This window comes from Mirounga leonina, unplaced genomic scaffold (assembly GCF_011800145.1).
Source record: "Mirounga leonina isolate KUSES-001 unplaced genomic scaffold, KU_Mleo_1.0 Mir_151, whole genome shotgun sequence".
Taxonomy (NCBI): Eukaryota; Metazoa; Chordata; class Mammalia; order Carnivora; family Phocidae; genus Mirounga; species Mirounga leonina.
In genome coordinates this window covers 56,489,393-56,513,833 of record NW_023270377.1, presented here as the reverse complement: position 1 = coordinate 56,513,833, position 24,441 = coordinate 56,489,393, and the positions used below count along the sequence as shown (strand labels likewise).

At 37.4% G+C, this 24,441-nt stretch overlaps 1 protein-coding gene across 3 annotated transcripts in view; it reads right to left on the bottom strand.

The window, feature by feature from the left end:
• Positions 1–24,441, bottom strand: part of CHN1 (chimerin 1) — a 225,180-nt gene that overhangs the window by 133,297 nt on the left and 67,442 nt on the right. For all 3 annotated transcript variants that reach the window (XM_035007713.1, XM_035007715.1, XM_035007716.1), the window contains 2 exons: positions 14,682–14,720; positions 12,090–12,145 (listed from right to left, as the gene is read on the bottom strand). In XM_035007713.1, the coding sequence (XP_034863604.1) occupies positions 12,090–12,145; positions 14,682–14,720 (95 nt within the window). The remainder of the gene's footprint in view (positions 1–12,089; positions 12,146–14,681; positions 14,721–24,441) is intronic.

Genomic DNA, 24,441 nt, shown 5'->3' with positions numbered 1-24,441 from the left:
AATAAACATAATAAATAAGTAAACTATATATTACAGAATGTTACAAAATGAAAAGTCTTATAAAAACAAAGTAGAATAAGTAAGACTTGTAAATGCTGGGGGGTGATAAAATATAATTTTAAATACAGTGATCAGGATGGGCCTCATTGAGAAGGGAAGACTTGAGAAGACCTGAAGGATATGAAGAAGTAGCCATTTGGATATTAGAGAGAAGAACATTCCAGGAAGAGGAGATAATGAAAGGGCTTGGAGAGAGAAACACAGCTAGAATATGTGGAAAAACAAGAAGGCTGGAATGCTCGAAGCAGGATGGGGGAGAGGAGGAGAGAAGATAAGCACAGAAAAATAAAGTGATGGGGAGATTATGTAGAGCCTTGGAAGTCCTTATAAGGACTTGGCTTTTACTCTGGGTGAAATGGGGCGCCAATGCGCAGTTCTGAGTAGAAGAGTGACAAGATCTGACTGAAATTTTAAAAGGAACATTCTGTGATGAGAACAGACTACAAGGGGAAAGATCAGTTAAGAACTATTTCAATTACACAACTGAGAGATTACTGTATGTTGGGTAGAATAATTTACTATGACAAATCAATTGAAATACATACTAACTAGACATAACAGAAGTTTATTGCTTGCTTGTATAACATCAGGAAGACAACTGTCCTACATCTAGACAGCTTCCATCTTTTAGCTCTGCCACCATCTTTTTGAGGTCCCTGTTTTTATCTGAATCCAAGCAGAAAGGAACATAATATGGAGGAACTTAGATGGGAAGTTTTAATGGGTCCAGCATTCAAGTTCACTTCTATTCCACAAGAGAAAACTGTCATATGGACATAACTATATTAATGAAGATGGAGAAATTTAGTCCAACCAGGTTTCTCAAGAAAGGAAGAATGGATTTTGGTGGGTATCTAGCAGTTCCCACAGTTAATACCCAAATGGTAGCCAAGGAAATAGTAAGAAGTGATAGGATTGTTAACATATTGGGCACATATTCTGAAAACAGACCCCAAATGATTTCCTGATGAATTAATCATGGGATGGTGAGAGGAAAAAAAAAAAAAAATCAAGGATGATGCATGGTTTTTGATCTAAGCAACTGGAAGGAACTGCCATTAACTGACATGTGGACACTTTTTTTGTAAGAGCAGGTTTTTGGGAGGAAGATAAATGTCAGTTCTGCTTTGAATGTGTTATATTTGAGATGGCATCAAGGGAGGATGTAGAGTAAGCAATTGACTACATGGTCTGGAATTTGGGGAAAGAGGACTGGACTGGAAATATAAGTTGTATTAAAACCTGAAACTGGCAATACTGTCAGGGAATAAATACAAGCAGAGAAGAAATGAAGATCAAGGACTGAGCCCTGGAGTATCTGAACATTGAGGTCAGGGAGAAGAGGAACCAGCAAAGGTGACTGTGAAGGCAGGAGAAAAACCAAAAGACTGTAACGTCCTAGAAATGAAGTGAGAAAAGCGTATCAAGGTGAGAGTCATCCTCTGCGCCCCATGCTGCTGAGAGGCTAAGCAGAAGAACCGACCATGAGACTGAGCAAGGTGGAAGTCATTGGTGACCTTGCCTACGCAGTTCTGATGGAGTAGTAGTGGGTAACAGCCTGGCTTAAGTGGGTTTAAGAGAAAAGAGGAGGAGCAGGATTGGAAAGAGCAAGCATTGACAGCACTTTCAAGTGTTTTCTACAAATTGGGCAGGGCAGATGGATAAAGTAGGGTCAAGATAATTTAAGATGGGAGAAATAATAGGATATTCATGGGCTAATATAAAAAGAGAAAAACCGTTGATGATGAAGGAGAGGGGGCACTGCTAGGATTAGGTCCTTAAGTAGATGAGAGGAAATAGGGTCTAGTGTATTGGAGAGCTGGCCATGATCTATGATAACAGGCAAGAATGCAGAATACATGGACCCGAATGCTAAAGGTTGAGTCGATGTGGCACTGAAAGTTTGTGGAAGTTCTCTTCTAGTTGCTTCAATCAGGAATAAAGTAGGATATAAATTATAGCTGAGAAGGAGAGGAGGAATAGGTAGTAAAGGTTTGAGGGGAAAGCACAGTATGCCTACCAGGGAACAGTAAGTATCAACTTGAGGTTCATAAATTTAATATGAAGCCTGTTCAGCACTTTGTTTTTCTCCAGCCATATTCAGTTTCTTGGGAGTACATGCAAAGTAGGCAGGAGTAGATTTAAACAGGGTTGTGGTTTTGCCAAGCAAGTATGACATTAGAGAAGATCATGAGAGGGAAGCAGACTGGTTCATCAACATCTACTAGACTTCTCTCTCTCATTCGACCCCATGACTATCTACTCACCAAAGTCCTGTGAATTCTCCCGCTTTATGTATTGCCATTTCCTGCCCCTCTTGGTTATTCTCAGACACAGTTTATATGCCTTTATCACTTTTCACTAGGATTACTGTAATCGCTCCTAAACCAGTCTTTTTGTCTCTAAAATGTCCATCTTCCACACTGCAGACAGAATGTGCTTTCTATGCCTAAATCTGATCACATTAATACTTTCATTTCCCATAGCTATCAGGATAAACTCCAAATGTCTACGCTTAGAATACAGAAGTTTTTATTAGTGATGCCTGCTTAGCTCTGGGGTTGCATCTGCCATGCTCCCACAAGTACTCTGCACTTGCCCTTAGGAACTGCACACACATAACGAGGGAATTGCCACCGAATCTGCTATAATGATGGATTATACATCCTCCACCTAGACAGGAAGATCCTTGAGGAGGGGGGACTTGTTTTATATGCCTCAAATTCTGAAGATTTAGCAGACAGAAGACCCTCAGAGAATACTGATTCAATGAATACACACATGCCACAAAAAGGACCGGAGCCTAAGAGCTACAGACATTAATACACATGTTTTTGTAAACCATATAATAAGAGCATTACGTTGCAAAATAAGTTGCACAACAACATTCATTCATTCATTCAATCAGTGAACATTTAAGAATCTTTATTACATACAAGTCATCATAGTCAGGTGCTGAATATAATCTACTGGGATGAGACAGTAAGTAAAGAAACGTTACAGTCAATTTCCTACTTATATGACCAGACTTGAAGAGAGACTTTTTAAAATATGTGCTAGCAAAATGTATATCAAATATGCATCTAACTGGTATTGTGACTAGAATTAGAATACAACATGAAATGTGTAACTTTCTCTATATTTCTCATTACACTAAACAGCACTGAACTTGAGTTTGGTGCATTCTGTCCAGCCTCAGTCTGCTTTACCCATTTACCCTAGAAAAACACAACTGTTGTTGCTGTAATAAGAAGCTTCCTCAAAAATGCTTTCCAGCTCCCTGAAATATTAGCTTCAAAAATATGTCACAGAGAGTAGATATTTGGTTTTATGCATTTAAAAATCATAACTATATTCCCACTATTTGGCTGCCAGAAAAAATAACAGTGTATCCATTTTAAGGCTCCATGTTTAAGGATGCTCAAATACCCAACTAATTTGATTTATACCATATTAGTATGAATCAACTAAAGATATGGAAGTTCTTTGATATCTCTACTTAAATATACATATTGTATACTGACGTAGTTTATACTTGTGTCTGCATCTCTATATACACACACACACACGCACATGCACGCACGCGCACACACACACACCCCATACATATATGCATTTGTTTGAGTTCAACCAGGTACTTGACATAAAATAACAAAATCACTTTTTACATAATTGAAAATCATGTAAGTATACATTTTATATTATAAACTATATTTCATTGAATTATATACTTATACAGTTCTATATTGACCCAGAGTTGTATACACAAACATATGTACCATTACTTTATAGGTGATAAGGGATTTCCAGGGTAATTCTGATTATGTAAGACTTCCACTTCACATGCTAAATTCAGAATTAACTCCACCATAAGATAAAACTGCACTGTAACAATATTATTAAGAGTCATTTTCAAGCTTTTACGTATTTGCTTAGTCTCTAAAGCATGCCTAAAGTACTTAGTCGTGGACCTGGACACCTTTCCCTTTAAAAAGATTTATTTATATTTAAATTTCAAAATTTTCTCCTAACAATAGCTTTTAATAGAAAAATGTTCTGTATTTTAACATTCACAATGGCAATTGGTAAGATCTTCTGAAATTAGAAAAAGTGTATTAGTTACAATTTTATTTTCTGTCAAATTATTCTACTTCTTACTATTAGATATATTGTGTTTTAGAGTTCTGTCATCAATAATTTATGATTTAACAGTTGAATAATTCAGGTTTTAAAATAAGTGCCACACATCTTGGTCTCATGAATGTGAACAGAAAATCAGCTGAGAAAGAGCAGGACATGGAGCTCATCAGTGGAACTAAGGGCTTAGATCACGAGAGACATGGCTGGTAACTAGATATATATTCCCTTTGGGTGTGCATAATTCCCCAGCCTCTGAATTTATAATCTGTGATACAATGCTATGGGGTTAGAAGAAAAAGGAGTAGAAATGTGCACGTCCACATAAACAGGGTCAGCTCTCCCTTTGACTATAGTAGAGAAATGTCCTTCAAGACAATGTCATTGGACCATTTTTATAACTGTAATTAGCACCCACAGAACTTAATAACCTTTGTTTAAAAGAACCATCAGTTTATCTACTGCATTAACTTTTCTCTTTTCTTCTACACATTTCAGTGGTAATTAAATCCTGTTGCCTTTTCCCCCTTAAACACAGTGACCACTTAGTGCTTAATGTCCCAAATCCAATTCCTCAGTTAAATATTTGAGTTGAACAGCAACTGGTTGCTCAGTACAGTTTTATTTTTAGTACTTATCACTCCCAAGAACCTTTAATTCTCCCAAGCCAACTATTTATCATTTAATCGAGACTAAAACTGAAACTTTCTTTATTCAATAAGTATTTTATGTTAGCTCCATCTCACTGATTAATGCTTTACTTTCATTTCAAATAGATATCTAAGTTATTTGATTGTTTTACAGGCATTTAATGAGACTGAATATTGCTCAAAATAAGTAGATGAGCAGCATTAGTGACATACTCTCAGTATCTATATTTATAAATTTAATTAGAGCAATATTGAATGGGGATGTCATTTCTTTAAAATGAGACCATTTCCTGCTCTTTATTAATTGCCCTTTAGTTATCACCAGGTAAAAACAGAAAGACATTGTTGAGTATTATAGAGATTGGTCAAATATAGAAACAAGTTGTTATCACTAATTTGCTAATTAAGTGTACATACTTTAGTCCTGCATAATTAATCTTTATTAAGCTGTCAAAGTTGAGTAGCTAATAGATTATTAGTTTTGAACAACATGAGAAGGTGGTTACAATATGATAGGAGAGCCAGTCCACGGTAAACACTTCTGCCCACAGAGCAGCATTCCGTGCCCACCAATTTGCCCTTAGAACATGATTACTAATTTCTTATGAAAGAAAACTAAGCAGAGTGAAAACAATTTAAATAAAATCTCAGTTGTACCCTTTGTTTTCCGGTGCTTCTATGCCTTCCTTTAACCAACAGTGCAGAATACGACACTCTTGTTTTTCAGTGGATGGCAGTATTCAGTCAACTGCATCACAAAACTAAATCAAGAGAAATTATTTTCAGAGGCTCTAAGAGCCAGCCAATCTCCTAGCATTCCATGTTTGTATCAAAGTGGAGCACCAGAAGCCTATATACTTGGAAACAGTTTAGCAACCTTTCAAAATTAGCTTCAGTGACTGTTGTTCCTTAATGTTATACCCGCTGCTATGAGAAAGGATCGAAAGTCTACTTTTACACGGGCTGTGAAACTACAGTTGGTCAACGTAACATCAATAAATGTACTTTATATAATAAGCCACATGATTTTTTGAAAAGAATTTAGTTCAGGTAAAAGCTGGATCTTATTAGCCTTTCCGGTCCTCAAGGATTACGTACTTTATTACTGTGATTCCCTTTTCACACAATGTTATTGATCCTCAATCAGCAATGCAATCAATTGACACATTTGCTGTTTCTTTTTTATCTTTTTCAACTTTTCTTCTTCCTTTTATTATGTCTTCATTTGTGTGGCCTCAAATTCTTTTGAGAAAGGCAAAGTATAGGTATTTCTCAAGAAAGATAATTATGTAAATGAACCATGGAACACTACATCAAAAACTAATGATGTAATGTATGGTGATTAACATAATAATAAAATAAATAAATAAAATATAAGTTCTTATCTATTAAAAAAAAAGAAAAAAGAAAGATAATTGTGTTACTAGTACTTTCAGACTTTTCACAGAACTACTGCCAAAATCTCACTTTCTGTTAAAAGTTTAAAAGGTTGTGTGTGTCTGGTCAGAGTATGAAACAAAATGAAATTTTTTTTAAACAGCATTTTAAAAAAAATTCTCACTACACATAAAATTATTTCATCATCCTTGATCATGGCACAGTAGCAATAAAATGCCACCATTAAACACCACATACTTATTCCATACATACATACGTGCAGACTGGACATCTACAAATATTTAAACTGCAACATGGCATTTAAAAGATAATCTCATGAAATCCCTGACTAATTCGATAAATTAATACTCTTTATGACTCTATACTTTCAGAGCTATTCAGTGTTTTTTAACCAGTTTTCACAATAACAAGATCCATTTCAACATTTTTTGAACAATGGAGAAGCAATTCCTTTAAATAGTATATCAGCTAAGAAAGTTATTGATTCCATATTACCTAATATAGTTCTTATTCAAATTTCTCTACTTATACCCCAAATATGCAGCTTTAGAGAGAGAGAGAGAGAGAGGGATCTCTATTTCTAAGACCCTATCAAGCTACCTGTACCGCAGCTGGGTGGCATTTAGTCTCCTTCATTGTAGAATGGTCCCACCACTGTTATTTCTTTTACGAAAATGACATTTGCAGGACAGATGTCTTATAGAATGTACACATTTTGGATCTGTCTGATTCATACTTCATAAAAAGACAGAAGTTAAGCATTTTGGCAGAAATACCGTATAGACGGTTTTGTGTATGCCTCATTACATCACTTCCGGAGACATGTCCGTTTGACCCATTACAGGTAATGCTAAATTTGATCACATGGATAAAGGTGTGACTGCCAGATCTCCACTATGAAAACATATCTTTCTCTTTGCAATTCATAAATAATTGGTAGGGTGACACCCTGAGACCATGTATATATCCTCTTCACCTACAATCTTTCACTCAGTGGTTTTAATGGTCAATGCTGATCCTTGCCTGACTCAATTATCAGCACAAATCATTATCACTCTACACATTTAGCCACCCTTCTGCTGTAAAGGACAACTTTACATTCTGCCCCTCTCCCCTTTCTCTTTGTATTGGGGTAGGGTTTTTGGTAAGTATCACTATGGACTAACTAACACATTATCTTTTCATTCAATGTGTTATAATTCATTACTATCATTTTTCTTTTTGATTATCAAATTGTCCCAAATTTGGCCTATGAGAACCCTTCTTTCAGGTGGGCTGCTAGGTCTTTTGACATGTCCCCATCCATTTCTGAGCTCTCCTTGCTTTCTTTTTTTTTTTTTTAAAGATTTTATTTATTTATTCATGAGAGATAGAGAGAGAGAGGCAGAGGCAGCGGGAGAAGCAGGCTCCCCGCGGAGCAGGGAGCCCGATGCGGGACTCGATCCCAGGACCCTGGGATCATGACCTGAGCTGAAGGCAGACGCTTAACCGACTGAGCCACCCAGGCGTCCCTCTCCTTGCTTTCTGATATAAAATGTTCTAGGATCTCATTGCCCCATGTTCTGGAATCAGGAATTTCTCTAAGGAGCATTGGCTCCTTTTAGGAAATAGTATTTGGAAACCAAACTTTGGGCACTGAGTATGTTCATTCTTACTAGGGCATCATTGCTTCTAAGGCCTTTCCATGGACTGACATAGAAAATAAATTTTAAAAGATCTGTGAGTTCATATTTATACCTCCAGTTCAAATTCAAAACCATGCTGTACTTCTCAGTTCCCCCTACTCCATATTTGTATCTCCTCAGAACACTGGTTCCCCAAAATCCAATATAGTTACTCATTTGCTCTGTCCTACATTACACACAAAATCATTTCAGAATTACTATACAAGCACCACTAACAACAACAAATGGCTAAGTATAAAGATCTCTTTGTAGGTTATGATTCTTAGAATATTTCCCCCCAAGTCTTTACAGTCAAAATATTTATAAGCTACTTAAATCAATTTTGGGGTATGTTATGAATTTGTTAGGTTCATTTGTTTCTATTTGTTTGCTTTTTTTTATCATTTTTTACTTAATTTTGTTGTTTGAATATGTGAAATACTTGCATAGTTCAAAAGTCACAACTATAGAAAAATATATCCTCAGGGAAGTCTAACTTCCATCCTTATCCTCCCCACACTGCCCCCCGACCCCGACACTCCTTACAGATAATTATTTCATTGGTCTCTGGGTTAATCCTTCCTATGTTTCTCTTTTGCAAAGATAAGCTTTATTTTTTTTTATTTCTCCCTTCTTCATTACTAAAAATGGACCATAATTACCATACAGGCATACCTCATTTTATTGTGCTTCACTTTACTGTGCTTCACAGATCCTGTGTTTTTTTACAAGTTGAAGGTTTCTGGCAACCCTGCATCAAACAAGGCTTTTCCTGACATTTTTCCAACAGCATTTGCTCACTTTGTGTCTCTGTGTCACAACTTGGTAATTCTCACAGTATTTCAAACTTTGCCGTTATTATTATATTTGTTATGGTGACCTGTCATCAGGGATCTTCGGTGTCACTATTGCAATTGTTTTGGAGAGCACAAACTGCACCCATATAAGATAGCAAACTTGATTGCTACATGTTCTGTATTCTGACTTCTCCACCAACCGGACATTCCCCCATCTCCCTCCTACTCCTCAGACCTAGTCCCTGAGACACAATGATACTGAAATTAGGCCAATTAATAACCCTACAGTAGCCTCTAAGTGTTCAAGGGAAAGAAAGAGTCACACATCTCTCACTTTAAATCAAAAGCAAGAAATGATGACGCTAAGTGAGGAAGGCATGTCGAAAGCCGAGACAGGCCAAAAGCTAGGCCTCTTGTACCAGTTAGCCAAGCTGTGAATGCAAAGGAAAAATTCTTGAAAAAAAACTAAAAGGACCATAGGGGTAGGGGGGAAGGAAAACTGAATGGGAAGAAATCAGAAGGGAGACAAACCATATGAGACTCTGGACTCCAGGAAACAAACTGAGGGTTGTGGAAAGGGAGGTGGGTAGGGGGATGGGGTAACTGGGTGATGGGCACTGGGTGATATACTCAACTAATCAATCACTGAACATTATATCAAAAACTAATAATGTACTATACCTTGGCTTCTTGAATTTAAATAAAAAAATGGTTATAATAGTAAAGTTTATGCCATGTATATTTTGCCACAATAAAAAGAATTAGAATCATGTAAAAAAAAAAAAGTGCTACTCCAGTGAACACATGAATGATAAGAAAGCAAAACAACCTTATTGCTGATAATGGAGAAAGTTTTAGTGGTCTGGATAGAAGATCAAACCAGCTACAACATTCCCTGAAGCTAAAACCTAATCTAAACTAACGCCTTAATTCTCCTCAATTCTAAGAAGGCTGACAGAGGTGTGGAAGCTGCAGAAGACAAGTTGGAAGCTGGCAGAGCTGGTTCATGAGGTTTAAGGCAAGAAGTCATCTTCACAGCATAAAAGTGCAAGGGGAAGCAGCAAGTGCTGTTGTAGAAGCTGCAGCAAGTTCTCCAGATGATTCAGCTAGGATCATTCATGAAAGTGGCTACCCAAAACAACAGATGTTCATTGTAGATGAAACAGACGATGCCATCTAGGACTTGTATTAAAAGACGATGCCATCTAGGACTTTCATAGCTAGACAGAAGTCAATGCCTGGTTTCAAAGCTTCAAAAAACACGCTGACTCTTGTTAAGGACTAATGCAGCTGGTAACTTTAAGTTGAAGCAAGGCTCCTTGATCATTCTGAAAATCTTAGGGTCCTTAAGAATTACGCTCAATCTACTCTGCCTGTGCTCCATAAATGGAACCATAAAGTCTGGATGACAGCACATCTGTTTACAACTCGAATTATGGAATATTTTAAGCCCACTGTTGAGACCTACTGCCCTGAAAAAAAGATTCCTTTCGAAATATTACTGCTCAGTGACAACACGCTTTGGGTCACCCAAGAGCTCTGATGGAGATGTACGAGATTGATGATGTTTTCATGCCTGCTAACTCAACATCCATTCTATAGCCCATGAATCAAGGAATAATTTTGACTTTCAAGTCTTATTGTTTAAGAAATACATCTCGTAAGGCTATTGCTGAAAACCTTGAGGAAAGGATTCACCATTCTAGATGTCATTAAAAACATTCATGGTTCATAAGAGGTCAAAATATCAACATTAAATATAGGAGTTTGGAAGAAGTTGATTCCAACCCTCACGGATGGCTTTGAGGGGTTCAAGACTTCAGTGGAGAAAGCAACTACAGATGTGGTGGAAACAGAAGAGAACCAGAAGTGGAGCCCAAAGATGTGACTAAACTGCTGCAATCTCATGATAAAACTTGAACAAATGAGGAGCCGCTCTTCACGCATGAGCAAAGAAAGTGATTTCTTGAGATGGAATCTACTCCTGATCAAGATGCTGGGAAGACTCTGGAAATGACAACAAAGGATTTAGAGTATTCCATAAACTTAGTTGACAAAGAGGCAGCAGGGTTTCACGGACTCTAATTTTGAAAGAAGTTCTGCTGTAGGGAAAATGCTATCGAACAGCATCACATGCTACCAAGAAAGTGTTCATGAAAGGAAGAGTCCATCAATGTGGCAAATTTCATTGTTGTCTTATTTTAAAACATTGCTACAGCTACCCCCACCTTCAGCAATCACAGCCCTGATCAATCGCAGCCATCAGCACTGAGGCATGGACCTCCACCAGCAAAGAGATTACAATTCACTGAAAGCTCCGATGACAGCATTTGTAGCAATAAAGTATTTTTAAATTAAGGTGTGTACATTGTGTTTTTAGGCATAATGCTATTGCATGCTTAATAGACTACAGTATAGTGTGAACATCACTTTTATATGCACTAGAAAGCAAAGAAACTCATTTGACTCTCTTTATTGCAGTGGGTCTAACCGAAATTATTGTATTTTCAATGTCTCTATATATATTTTCTATCTGGAAATCATTCCAGATCAACTCATAGAAATCTTCCTTATTCTTTTTAATATCCCAGTTTATTCAATCAGTCTCCTATGGACAGACACTTAGGCTTTTTCTAATATTGTGCTGTTACAAATAATCCTATAATAAACAACTTTGGGCATAGGTAATTCCCTGTTTGTACAGGTAATTCATCAGGGTAAATCACTAGAACTTGGACTGGGAGGTAAATGCGGGCAGCGTCTTGTTAGGTCTTACAAAACTCTCATAAGATTGTAGCACCTTACATTCCCATCAGCCATACCAGAACGTGTTTGTTTCTTCACAGACTTACCAGCTAAGCATATTCTAATCTTTTGGACTTTTGCCAATTTGAAAAGGTGACAATGGTCTCTCTCCGTGTATTTTAATTTGCATTTCTCTTATTGTTCATGAAGTTGAACATCATTTCATATATTTTATAAGTCATATCTTTTTTGGTGAACTGTTCATGTCTTCTGCTCATTTTTAAAACCACAACTTAAATCTTTTCTTAATGGAAAAGTTACTTCAATAATGCCTTCAAACTTTGTTTCAAAAAGAATAAAAAATAAAAATTGGAAGAAGAATAGATGACTTAACTGAGAATACTAAATAGCACTTAAAACTATACTGTCACATTCTATACTGTGTTCTGAATAGTTCATCAAAAAGTGGCAGTTATTTTAATTGAGAAGAATGTTAAGAAAATGCATTCAAGTACAATTTCTTGATGCTAACTAACATAACTAGCTAACCCCACAAATAACATGCTACTGAGTAAGGTCAAAGTTCAGGAAACAGATGACTGAGAGACATTTTGTTATAACAGTTTCATCACACCCACCTCATTAGTACAGGTAATTCTTCGAGGATGAGGGGCTTCCTGTTGCAACTGATACACTGTAAAGACAGAAAGTAAATCATTCCATATGAGCTCACAGAAATTGTCCTTACTCTTTTAAGTGTTATAGTTTATTCAGTTAGTCTCCTATTGACAAACATTCAGGTTTTTTCCTAATATTCTTGGTAATTTAAACTGGAACTCAGCTGAAATTTAAATTGCACAATCATTAAGTGATTCATCAAAAATTAATTGCTAAATTCAAGATGAGAAGATATATGATTAAAGTACTTAACATTTTTCAATCGCCTTAGCAGTATCAATGCTTATATAGTTATTAATGAATTTCTCAGTACCTGGAGACAGTAACAAAACATTGTTAATCAAGTTCAGATATCACAAATAGGTATCTTGAGGTCAAAATTGGCTCACATGTTTGGTTTGCTGTTTTCTAAATTTAAATTTGTTTTTAACATTTAAAAAAAGAGATTTAACAGCAACAACAAAGGTAAAAGAGAATTCCACTTCTGAAAAATAAGACAACATCAGAGCAAGCGCTCAATAAAGGGGAGCTAATTATGAGCCCTCCCTGCAAACAGGGGCATCCATGCTCTACTTGCCCTCCGTTGGCACTTGGCTCGCTTGCCTCATTCATTACAGGTTAGGGCCCTGGTGCAGTCAAGCAATTCCTATCAAAAAGCAACAAAACTAGAGGCGCCTGGGTGGCGCAATCAGTTAAGTGTCCGACTCTTGATTTCTACTCAGGTCACGATCTCATGGCTGTGAGATCCAGCCCCGCATAGGGCTCTGAGCTCAGTGGGGAGTCTGCTGGAGGATTCTCTCTCCTTCTACCCCTCCCCCTGCTCATGCTCTCTAAATAAATAAATAAAATCTTTTAAAAAAAGACAATAAAACGATATTTATGTAAAAAGAGTCCTCAACTTAGACATCTTGCTAGTTCTATTTTCCTATTGGTTCGTATTTTTAAGTTTTTAGAATTATGTTGGGTAGAGCTCAGGCACTGAGGTTACTAAAAGAAACTATAAAATTCAGTAGCAGAATTGTCACACACAAAAAATTCATTTTTAAGAACATGATAGCTACTGTAAGACATGTAGAGATACAGAAAATACAAATCACCTATACATTTAGTGCTCAACATTCTTCAAGGGGAAACAAATTACCACCACGATTTAATAACAATGTGAGGCTTCACAGATGCTCTTACACAAAGAAATGTGCAAGGTACAAGTCAGAGCAAAGGGAACAAAGGTAAACTGAAAACCAGAAAATGCAGACAAGAATTTTAAATAGGCTTCTAGCCAATGAGATTATGAGATAAAATCTTTAAGAAGTAAAGAACATTAGTCATTTTTGTACACTCTTTGAACTATACTCCCCAGAAATAAAAAGACACCAGCAGGGATGGGGGAAAAAGCCTCTATGGCAATATTTTTAGAGACTGTTCATATTTTGCTTACTATAATTAGCCCAAAGTAGCAACCTATTAAAATAAAACTATCTGTTGTTCTGGGAACATAAAGCCAAGAATCGGAATTGCTGCTCCTTCAGTCAGCAAATGGCAGCAACTTACAAATAACAAATCTAGGATAACTCAACATTTACAAAGATGTTAAAAATGTGTATTTAAACTACAGGTTTCGGGCGCCTGGGTGGCTCAGTTGGTTGGGCGAGTGCCTTCGGCTCAGGTCATGATCCTGGAGTCTCGGGATCGAGTCCCGCATCAGGCTCCCTGCTTCTCCCTCTGACCCTCCCCTCTCTCATGTGCTCTCTCTCATTCTCTCTGTCTCAAATAAATAAATAAAATCTTAAAAAACAAAAAAACCAAAAAACTACAGGTTTCTTAGGTTGCTCATCCGAGTCCAGAGATAAACAAAAACCTCCAGTACTGTGTCTGCAGTAGTGCATTCATGGATTGCCTCTTAAAGCTACTCTGATTATATTAATCCTATTTCCACTTTTTAAAAATCTGAAATATCTTTTACTTGAAAAAATAATATTCTCTAGGAAGCAAGGAAGGGGACATAAAGGGCTAAGAACCTAGACTCTTTGGAAAAGATTTTTATTCTAACGCAAAGTTTAAAGAGCAATATAGAATTCAAATGTCTCCCTTTTGTATTCGGGAAAGCAATTCCTAAAAAACCAAACACACCCAAAAACCAACTCTTTTCACCCACTCCTTCTATCAAGATAGCCTCCTGACTTACCACTTATATAATCCTTTTGCATACAAAGAATTAGGATTTGAGAATAATTGCATTGCTTGAATTCTTAGTTAGCTTCTCCTCGCATTAGTTTTTATCAGCCAACGTCAACAAGTGGTCACAAGTTCAATATGGAATTCCACCTAAACTCAGAGGGATGAGATGCATTCCAGACATGCAAACCAGAGACAGACCTTATGGAAACACTCCTGTTTTCCCAAATCTATGCTATTCCCAAATCCTGCTGCAAATTAATTTTTCAATCATGTGTATAAAATGAAATGAATCTTCCTATCTAATGATCTTATTATTTCTCTATCACTTATAAAGCACTATAACACACCCAATTTAAAATTATTTGTATACTTACAGTAAGATTTCCAAACAGGAGGTCTATATTCATCTGTATCTGGAAGAATAAATACCAAATTAACATTACTGATATTTATATTTTAATCACATATATTTAATATAATTAAGTTAAATTAATATATATTTAATCATATATTTAATATATATTTGTTGAGGTCTATGTGTCCTAGGCATTGTGTTGGACTCTAAAGGGCATTCAGAGGTTTTTTGCTCTTGGTCCTTACTTTCTAGGAGTACAGTTTCACAAAGATGTTCAGAGAAAGTTACTGTATTTATTCAACCGGTTATCACATAAAAACACCAAGGTTAATTTTTACAACAGGCACTCATTTCTCACAGTCACTAATAGTCAATAAAGTCTTTATATCTCTGGGCGTAACTCTATAACTATTTCACTGAAAGACCCCCGACATCATTGGAATTTTTCTTTTTCAGTAATATTGACCAGATAACACATTTAATCCTCAGAAATGTACCTCCCCCATCACATTTGGGGGATTCCAGTGTAAATGGTTTTATTAACATCAGGAGAGAAGAGAAGCAAGGTACTTCTTCAAACGTCATGGACAATCAAAACCAAGAAATGAGAAACATTCCATTGGAAGACAGTGCATCCAGGGAGCCATAAAGGACATGAGGTGAACATCTGCTCTTCAGTCCATTTCCCCTCACTGCTTGAAAGAGGACTTAGGAGACAGTGTAAAGAGGAGGTGGAAAGAGATGGAAATACAAACACATGAGGGAGATGGGGAAAATAGACAAAGGAGAGGCACCGGTGTGGTCTGTTCATCAGTAAAGTGCAGCTCAGTAATAATTCTGCTGGTCAAAAGCTCTGCCTGCAAGACCACGTAGCTAAACTGGCAGACACAGCAACTTGGTGTGGGAATATGGGGCCAGCTACATCACCTGGTTCTGCTGGTACCCCACATAAACCCATTAAGGAATCTGGTCCAAAAAATCCTGGTCTCCAAGGAGGCAAGAAAATTTCTGGAAAGTTTATTGAGAAGGCTGAATTTAGCATATGCAGATTAAGTAAAAATGATAACAGACTCATCATTCCCCTCAACCTTTAAAACGCTAACACTTCACTTATAAACCACACAAATATTTGGAGCCAGAAGACTACAGCAAGACTACTAATAATAGGCATAAGAATACAAAAAGGAAATTCTTTTTTTTTTTTTTTAATATTTTATTTATTTATTTGACAGAGAGAGACACAGCGAGAGAGGGAACACAAGCAGGGCGAGTGGGAGAGGGAGAAGCAGGCTTCCCGCAGAGCAGGGAGCCCAATGTGGAGCTCGATCCCAGGATCCCGGGATCATGACCTGAGCTGAAGGCAGATGTTTAACCACTGAGCCACCCAGGCGCCCCCAAAAAGGAAATTCTAGGTCATGTAGAAATTGCTTAGCGCTCAGTAGGAGTGCTCAAATATGTTTTTTAATGAACAAATAAAAGATTACATGAATAAATGGGTAATGAAGTAATGCAGCAAATATAGTTGACTCTCATTATTTGTCGTAGTTATATTCTACAGAGGCACCTTGAACACTGACCAAGTGAACACTGAACCATTGCTCCTAAGGGAAAACACAAGATTAGGTTCCTGTATGCCTCTGGTCACAACATTCTCATCAGCCCATCAATACATAACCTTGTTTTATTTGTGTTTCTGTTTAAAGACACCTTAGTTATAATAAACATTATGATTCATTAACACTGAACTCACAGTCAACAACACTTATAACTCATGCCCCAGGGAAGCTCATCTAACACATACATCTTTCTCCATAGGATACATCACAGCCTTCTTGAGCTTAGCAACCCCAGACATCACTTCAGTACTATGTGGGGGGCCCGTTTTAAACAGAGAGGACAAGGGAAGCTCCACATTTTATACTTCTCGTGGACCCTAACTTATGTGCTTCTTCCCTTGGCTGATTTCAATTTGCACCCTTCCCTGTAATAAATCATGATTGTATTAACAGTGATTAGAGAGTTCTATGAGTCCTTCCAGTGAATTATCAAGCCTGAGGGGAGTTTGAGGGACCCCCTCCAACTTGCAGTTGGTGTCAGAATTAAGGAAAGCCTTTGGGACTGTGCCCTCTAACTTGGTAATTGGCCCTAATTCCTCACAAACCCTGTGTAAAGCAGGGTGGAAGCAGTGAGAGCCTTATGTAGATTGCTTTGACGTTGGAGAAGGTGAGAAAGAGGCTAATTCTCAAAATCCTGCCTCTGGGGAATTGTGTCTCTAGTCCTAGATAGGGCTTTCTTAGGGAGCATCAACTTTTTTTTTTTTTTTAAAGATTTTATTTATTTATTTGAGAGAGAGAGAATGAGAGAGAGCAAGCACATGAGAGGGGGGAGGGTCAGAGGGAGAAGCAGACTCCCTGCCTAGCAGGGAGCCCGATGCGGGACTCGATCCCGGGACTCCAGGATCATGACCTGAGCCGAAGGCAGTCGCTTAACCAACTGAGCCACCCAGGCGCCCCTTTTTTTTTTTTTTTAAGATTTTATTTATTTATTTGAGAGAGAAATGAGATAGAGAGAGAGAGAGCATGAGAGGGGGGAGGGTCAGAGAGAGAGGCAGACTTCCTGCCGAGCAGGGAGCCCGACGTGGGACTCGATCCCGGGACTCCAGGATCATGACCCGAGCCGAAGTCAGTTGCTTAACCAACTGAGCCACCCAGGCGCCCCTGGGAGCATCAACTTTTACTTAAAGCTGTGTGACTTCAGGAAATCTACTACCTCTCTGAATCTTATTCTTTATCTATAGAGTAACATCATCTAAAATGGGAATAGTAACAACACAGGTTTGTTGTGAGGATCAAACTAGGTGTCATACATAAAGCACCCTGCAATTAGGAGGCCTTTAGTAAATGGCCTGCCCTCACCAAAAGTGAATTTAAAAACACAGTGATGTTACCATATTAGCCTCAGGCCATTGTCAATGATTTCAGCTGTGCATTCTCTTCTTCTTATTTGTTCTTCCCTGTATATCTACTGTTTTATAGAAAGCATTATTCAAGATGCTACAGATCATAATTCTGTGGCCAAATAAAATGAACATTTAGCAAGTAACCAAGAAATTGTGGGAGAAAAGTTTAAGTTTCCCTTAATATTAAAACAATTCTAATGATTAGTCACTTTTAAGAGTGAAGTTTGGGTTTTAAAAGTCTTTTCCGGGGCGCCTGGGCGGCTCAGTCATTAAGCATCTGCCTTCAGCTCAGGCATAGCCCAAACCAAGTACACTGGCAAGAAAAAACAAGGACACTCCTGAAATAAATTGACCTTGAAAATGGGTTAACTGAAACTGGTGATGTAGGGCCACCCAAAGGTCTTATGGGTTTATTAGGGAAGACAGATTCTGACCCAGCATGGGGCTGATGAGAGAAGTGTCCTCAACCTCCCTGGCATTGAATTGCTGAGTATAAGAACATGAACTAAGTGCAATCTGGACCTCCAAGTGGGGTCACTACTGTGACCTGGGCCAAGTCTGACCAGAAACAGCATCCTAGCAGCAGTAAGACAAGCAACTGTGAACAAACAATATGGGGCTGGTCTTTAACACTGACAGAAAGTGATAAAGATAAGGAAGACAGATGGTGTACTATTATAGTGCAGCTCTCTTTCTGGCATTTGGAAGAGGATGGGACCATTGTGGGACTGAGTAAGACTCCTGGGGCTCAAACTAGCAAGAGGAGGAGGCTGCCTAAAGAGGAAGACACTGAACTTCCTGCTAACTGGGGCACTGATTAACAACAACAACAAACAGGGGAGCAAATTTGGCCCCTGAATTTATATAACAAGTCATGCCAGTTCCTTCTGGATACCTTTTGACCCAGCAGTTCTGTTCTCTTTCTAGGAATTTATTGTAAAACAATTAAGTATTTTTGGAAAATAGCAATATAGAAGAATATCACTGCAATATTACTTTTAAGATTTTACTTATTCTTTGAGAGAGAGAGAGTGTGCAAGCAGAGGGAGGGGCAGAGGGAGAGGCAGAGAGAGAATCCCAAGCAGACTCCACACTGAGGGCAGAGCCTGACATGGGGCTCGATCTCATGACCCTGACATCATGACTTGAGCCAAAATCACAAGTTGCCACTTAATGGACTGCACCACCCAGGTGCCCCTGTAATATTACTTTTAAGACTAAAAACCTGGGGGGCACCTGGAGGGCACAGTCTGTTAAGCCTCAAACTCTTGGTTTCGGCTCAGGTCGTGATCTCAGGGTCATGCGATCCAGCCCTGCATTGGGCTGCTTGGCACAGAGTCTGCTTGAGATTCTCTCTCCCTTTGTCCCTCCTGCTCATGCTCACTCTCTCTTTCTCTCTCAAAATAAATGAATAAATCTTTAAAAAGACAAAAAACTGTATTCAACCTAAATGCCTAACAACTGGAAACCAATATGATCAATTATTACATATTCGGTATGAAGATACCTTGACTACATCAAAAGGACTTCATCTTGTACTCTGTTAAAAGTCTGTTCTCTTTTAAATATTTTACATCTTTTAAACCAGTGGTTCTCAAACTTTTGGTTTCAAAAATCTGCATTCTAAAGAGCTTTTAATATCTACTGATATTAACCATATTAGAAATTAAAAGTGACAATTTGTTTTCATGTTTTAACAAATTTTTATTTAATTTGTTAAATTTTTGTTAATTTGTTAAATATAAAAATTATATTTTAACACTTTTATAAAAGATAACTTTATTTTTCAAAACAAAAAATTAGTTTTACATTTTGCAAATCTCTTTAATGTCTGCTCTAACCGAAGACAGATTCTCATACCTGCCTCTGTATTTAATCTATTGTGATATCACTTGCCATGTACCTTCTGGAAGATTCAACTAGACACTTGTGAGAGAATGAGAGTGAAAAAGGCACATAATGTTGTCTTCTTATTAATCTGTTTTGACTTTCAGAAACTCAGAAAAAACTTGGGGACCCCAGAGGTTCCCCAACCACACTTTGAGAATAACTTTTATTTTTTTTTGAAGATTTTATTTATTTGACAGAGAGAGAGAGAGACAGCGAGAGAGGGACCACAAGCAGGGGGAGTGGGAGAGGGAGAAGCAGGCTTTCCGCTGAGCAGGGAGCCCGATGCGGGGCTCAATCCCAGCACCCTGGGATCATGACCCGAGCCAAAGGCAGACTCTTAACTGAGCCACCTAGGCACCCCAAGAAGGAATCACTTTTAGCCAGAGTGCCAAAAAAGAAAAAACAGAGGTGGTATCTTCTGATGAGGGCTTTGAAAGACAGATGATTTTTAAAGTCAAGGGGTTACGGGAGGGAGACTGGAAGTAAGAGGGAGAACAGCATCCTGAACAGAGGAACACAGTGAGTAAGGCACAGAAACAAGAAAGTTCAGGAAGTGTTTGAGGAACTGTAAATAATGTAGACTGGTTGAAATAAAAGACATGTGGAGGAAAGCTTGAGACTCAGGTACTGGAGGGATCCTAGGCTGAGTTGTCCAGGAGGCATCTATAAGTAACGAAATGTGTTTTCTTCTGCTTGCTACTTACCTCCCACTAAATACTCTGATGTCTACAGAGAGAAGAGTACTGTAGTCAGGCCCAGACCAATTCTCACGAGTTAGAGAAAAGGAGCCAAGCAGCAGGAAGGCCAAAGGTAGAAGAGCGAGCCAGTAAAACAGATGGCGCAAAGACTCAGAGGAGGTGGGGAGTAATGAGCTCAGAAGTCACAGGTGGTGGGCGAGGTCTGAAGACAGACTACACCGTGTCTAAGCAAGTGGGAAAGTAAAAAGACAGGTTCTGTTGGAGACATTCTCCTCTGTGACTGTAAGCAAATTCTAAACAAATAAACGCAGGAAAACAAAGGAAAAAAAGAGACCAGTGAACTGTATGGAAAATGAAGCCCAAGTTGATTAGTATGTACAGTCTGATCGCACTTTTTTTTTTTTAAAGATTTTATTTATTTGCCAGAGAGAGACAGCGAGAGAGAGAACACAAAGCAGGGGGAGTGGGAGAGGGAGAAGCAGGCTCCCCGCTGAGCAGGGAGACTGATGCGGGGCTCAATCCCAGGACCCTGGGATCATGACCTGAGCCCAAGGCAGACACTTAACAACTGAGCCACCCAGGCATCCCTGATTGCACTTTTAAGAAATGAAAGAAAAGATGTATGTGTGTGTATATTTGGGGGCAGAGGGCCAATGAGAGAGAATATGAAAGATCTAGAATAGCATACACTCATTTAAGTAACAGTCGTGATCTCTAGATCAGCCTTTCTCACCCAGGTTCCTCATCCGACCCACAGAGCACAGAAAATGTTGTTGAGTGACTATTTTCTCAGTTCTCCCATGGACAGGTGTCTCTCTAAAAGCACAGGAGAGATGTTAACTTAATACATACAATGGATCCCCTAGGCCTCTGGGCAATATTTTTTCCCAGAACCAGGAGGAGCGAGGCTTCTCTAGATGGTGACTTTACTTGTCTTATACGTCTATGTGGTTTTTTAAAAAAAATATACAGTGAATATATTACATTTGTTTTTGGGTTTTTCTAAAGATTTTATTTATTTATTTGACAGAGAGAGACACAGCAAGAGAGGGAACACAAGCAGGGGGAGTGGGAGAGGGAGAAGCAGGCTCTCTGCTGAGCAAGGAGCCCAATGCGGGGCTTGATCCCAGGACCCTGGGATCATGACCTGAGCCGAAGACAGACGCTTAACTGACTGAGCCACCCAGGAGCTCCGAATATATTACATTTGTAAGGAAGGAAAAAACTATTAAAAACAAAAAGTATAAGTTAACTATCTGTAAGAACAGAAAATGGGGAAACTGATTCAGATAGAGAAAAGTCCCATATAACAAACCCCACGGGCTAATTTTTTGAGTGGGCTCTTGAAATGAATATACCACCTGAGAAATCATATTCCCAGTCTGAGGGGCCTGGAAATCAGACACAAGTTTTGTGGCAACTTTAGACATCATAAGGTACCATCCTCCTAAACAGTCTTTGAATTCCCCTCAGAATCTCTATGCAGGTCTTCATTTACCTCTTCTGCCTGTTCTAACTGAATCTTCTGAATGGCAGGCATTCATTAAGGAAAAGAGAACAGTTTCATAATGAAATTTTCTTTTACTTTTGGTTAATTGCTAGAGTTGTGAGTCAAGGAGATCTTACTTTTACATATTTTATCATGTCTATGAAAAATTATTCCAATTTTTTCTCACTTTCGAAACTCAAAGATTCAGATTTTAAACAAGTTCTAGTGTTAAAATTGCTTTTGCCTATAATTTTCTTCTGTGCTGCCTTTTTCTCTAAATATTAATATTTTCAGGATATTCATTTTTTTCCTTTAATATTAAAAATTTCAAAATGCTCATCTGTATCTTTAAGCAATGATTTCAAAATCTTAGTAAAATATACTTAGGATAATATCTTTGATAGGATATATTATAACTTATAATATTAGGGCTATTTGGGAGGTACTCCAAATGTTCATTTATTGATTGACAAGATTAAATTTATTTATAAATACCCTAGTAGTCTGCATTTTTATATTAAACCTAAAACATTGTGTGATTGAGTAAATCTTTATGCTCTCTCCGGTTGGATCCTATTTGCATCCAATATATGTATGAATGTTGTTGAAAATGACAGACTTTAGAGAAAAACAAAAAAAAATTATTTCATTCTTTTTATCACATAGGTTGTGTATTATTATATAGTTATATGAATTCTTGGGTTTAGAACAACATTCTTGTGGTTAAGTTTAAATCTGCTTAGCTTTTTATTTTAAAAAATAAAGAGTTCATTGTAGAACAGACTAGAATGTTAAATTTAAGCTGTTTATTGTTTTAGGCTCAGACCAAAAAGGCTTTTGCAACTTTTTAACAATATGATGGATTTTTCTCAAAAAGGACTATGTTGCATTTTAAATGAGGTTTAGACTAATGAGGCAGGAACCCTCAAAAACTGTGATTAATGTTTTAAAGCACATTTGTTTCAGATTGCCTTTGGTTTGAAAATTAACAATTTTGATTTCTGTAAAAATAATGACATTTATTGACAAGAAAAAAGAGCTTTTCTTCCCTTCAAATGAAGACTCACCTTTCAACCAACTGGCAAGAAATTCCCTGTCCTGCTTTAATCAGAAAATGAAAGGCATTAATGACATGTTGCTATTCTGTTTCTGTAGCAAATTTTGGCATACTAAAATAATGAGATGCTTGTGATCACAAAACTCTATTTTACTATAAAGTGATCTTTTTAAAAGAACAAGGGCATAAAATTCACAATAAATAACAAATAATTCTATTGTTAGTATTTGAGAGAGTCACAAAAGAAAACAATGAAACTTCTTACTCTAAACGAAATATATTTTGGGGGAGGGAGAAAAATAAAAATAAATAAAAGAAATATATTTCTTGGAATACAAAAATTCAGAGTAAAAATTAAAAGGCTCATAGTAACATATACAATTTTAAACGAATGAGGAAACAAATAAAAAAGTGCTTCACTATGTGTCTAGGTATCTCATATCCTGACTAAATTTCTTTCCTAGAAAATGCTTCCAAACGTGGGAAGTAAGCATTTCAACTAAGATAGTTAAAATTCACTCTGCAAAGTCATGGCCAAATCAGGTCAGTTAAATTCACCCTTAGGAGAAACAAAGTCATTTAAAACTGTTCCAAGTTGAAAACTGATGTGTCATGATACAATTCTCACAGAAATAAACTATTTTTAAAACCAAAGATAATTGTTTTTAATTCTTCAGAGAATAATGACCCAGAACCACTAATGCATGGGAGAAAATTTCTGACTACAATGACAGTGCTCACATGCAGCTTCACCAAAGATCTCCAAAAACAAACATTTTGTCAATGCAGTGTTCATCTCTTCACCATGGACCTGTAGATTAGGCCAACAAAGCCTCCTGAATGAAATGTGAACCAAACTTGGAAACCTCTCCTTTTTAAAACTCAAATTTGGCTTTTTATTAAAGACCTAAGCAATGTTTCCTCTAACCAATTTGGCAGACCTAACAAACAGACTACACAAAGTCTTTCTGCTGACTCAAACTATACGCTAGGAAACAAAAAGCTATACACAGGAACTGGGTCATTCAACTCAATTCAAAGGTAAGGGTTGTCATTTTTCCAACCTACTATTTCTTCTTCTAGATGGCAAGTCCTATCTCTCTGAGGTTCTCTTTAAAAATCTGATCATTTCTGATACTGTTTATCCTAGCATGTTGGCACATTAACAGAAAGTCCTCAGATAGGCCCACTTAACCACAAGGTTTCCAACAGAGAACTTCAAGAGGAGATTTAACTCCTGCCAAGCCTCCCAATAACATCTAAACATTCTCAGATGGCTTTCATTTGGATTATATATATATTAGGTAGGTAAAAAAATTCACTTCTAATAACATGACACATTTCCTAAAACCCTCTCCCACAAAAAACCAGAATACACAAAACTCAACAATAGCAAAAAAAAGTATATCCTCCTACTTGATTTTTCTATAGCTCACACTTCTAAAATCAGACTGCAATGAGTTAATTCTTTATGAAGTCCTTGTAATTCATCCTACCATGTGGTATAGACATTTCACCACACACACAAGAAGAATATACCTGATTAACACTTGTCCAAATCCAACAACTTAGACTTTTAACCATCCAGAGCACTTGAAGTTACAGATGTTAAAAATGTAATCACATGAAAACTCTTGGCAAGATTTTTGCTTTTTATAAATATAAGTTCTGGAAAACCACCAACTA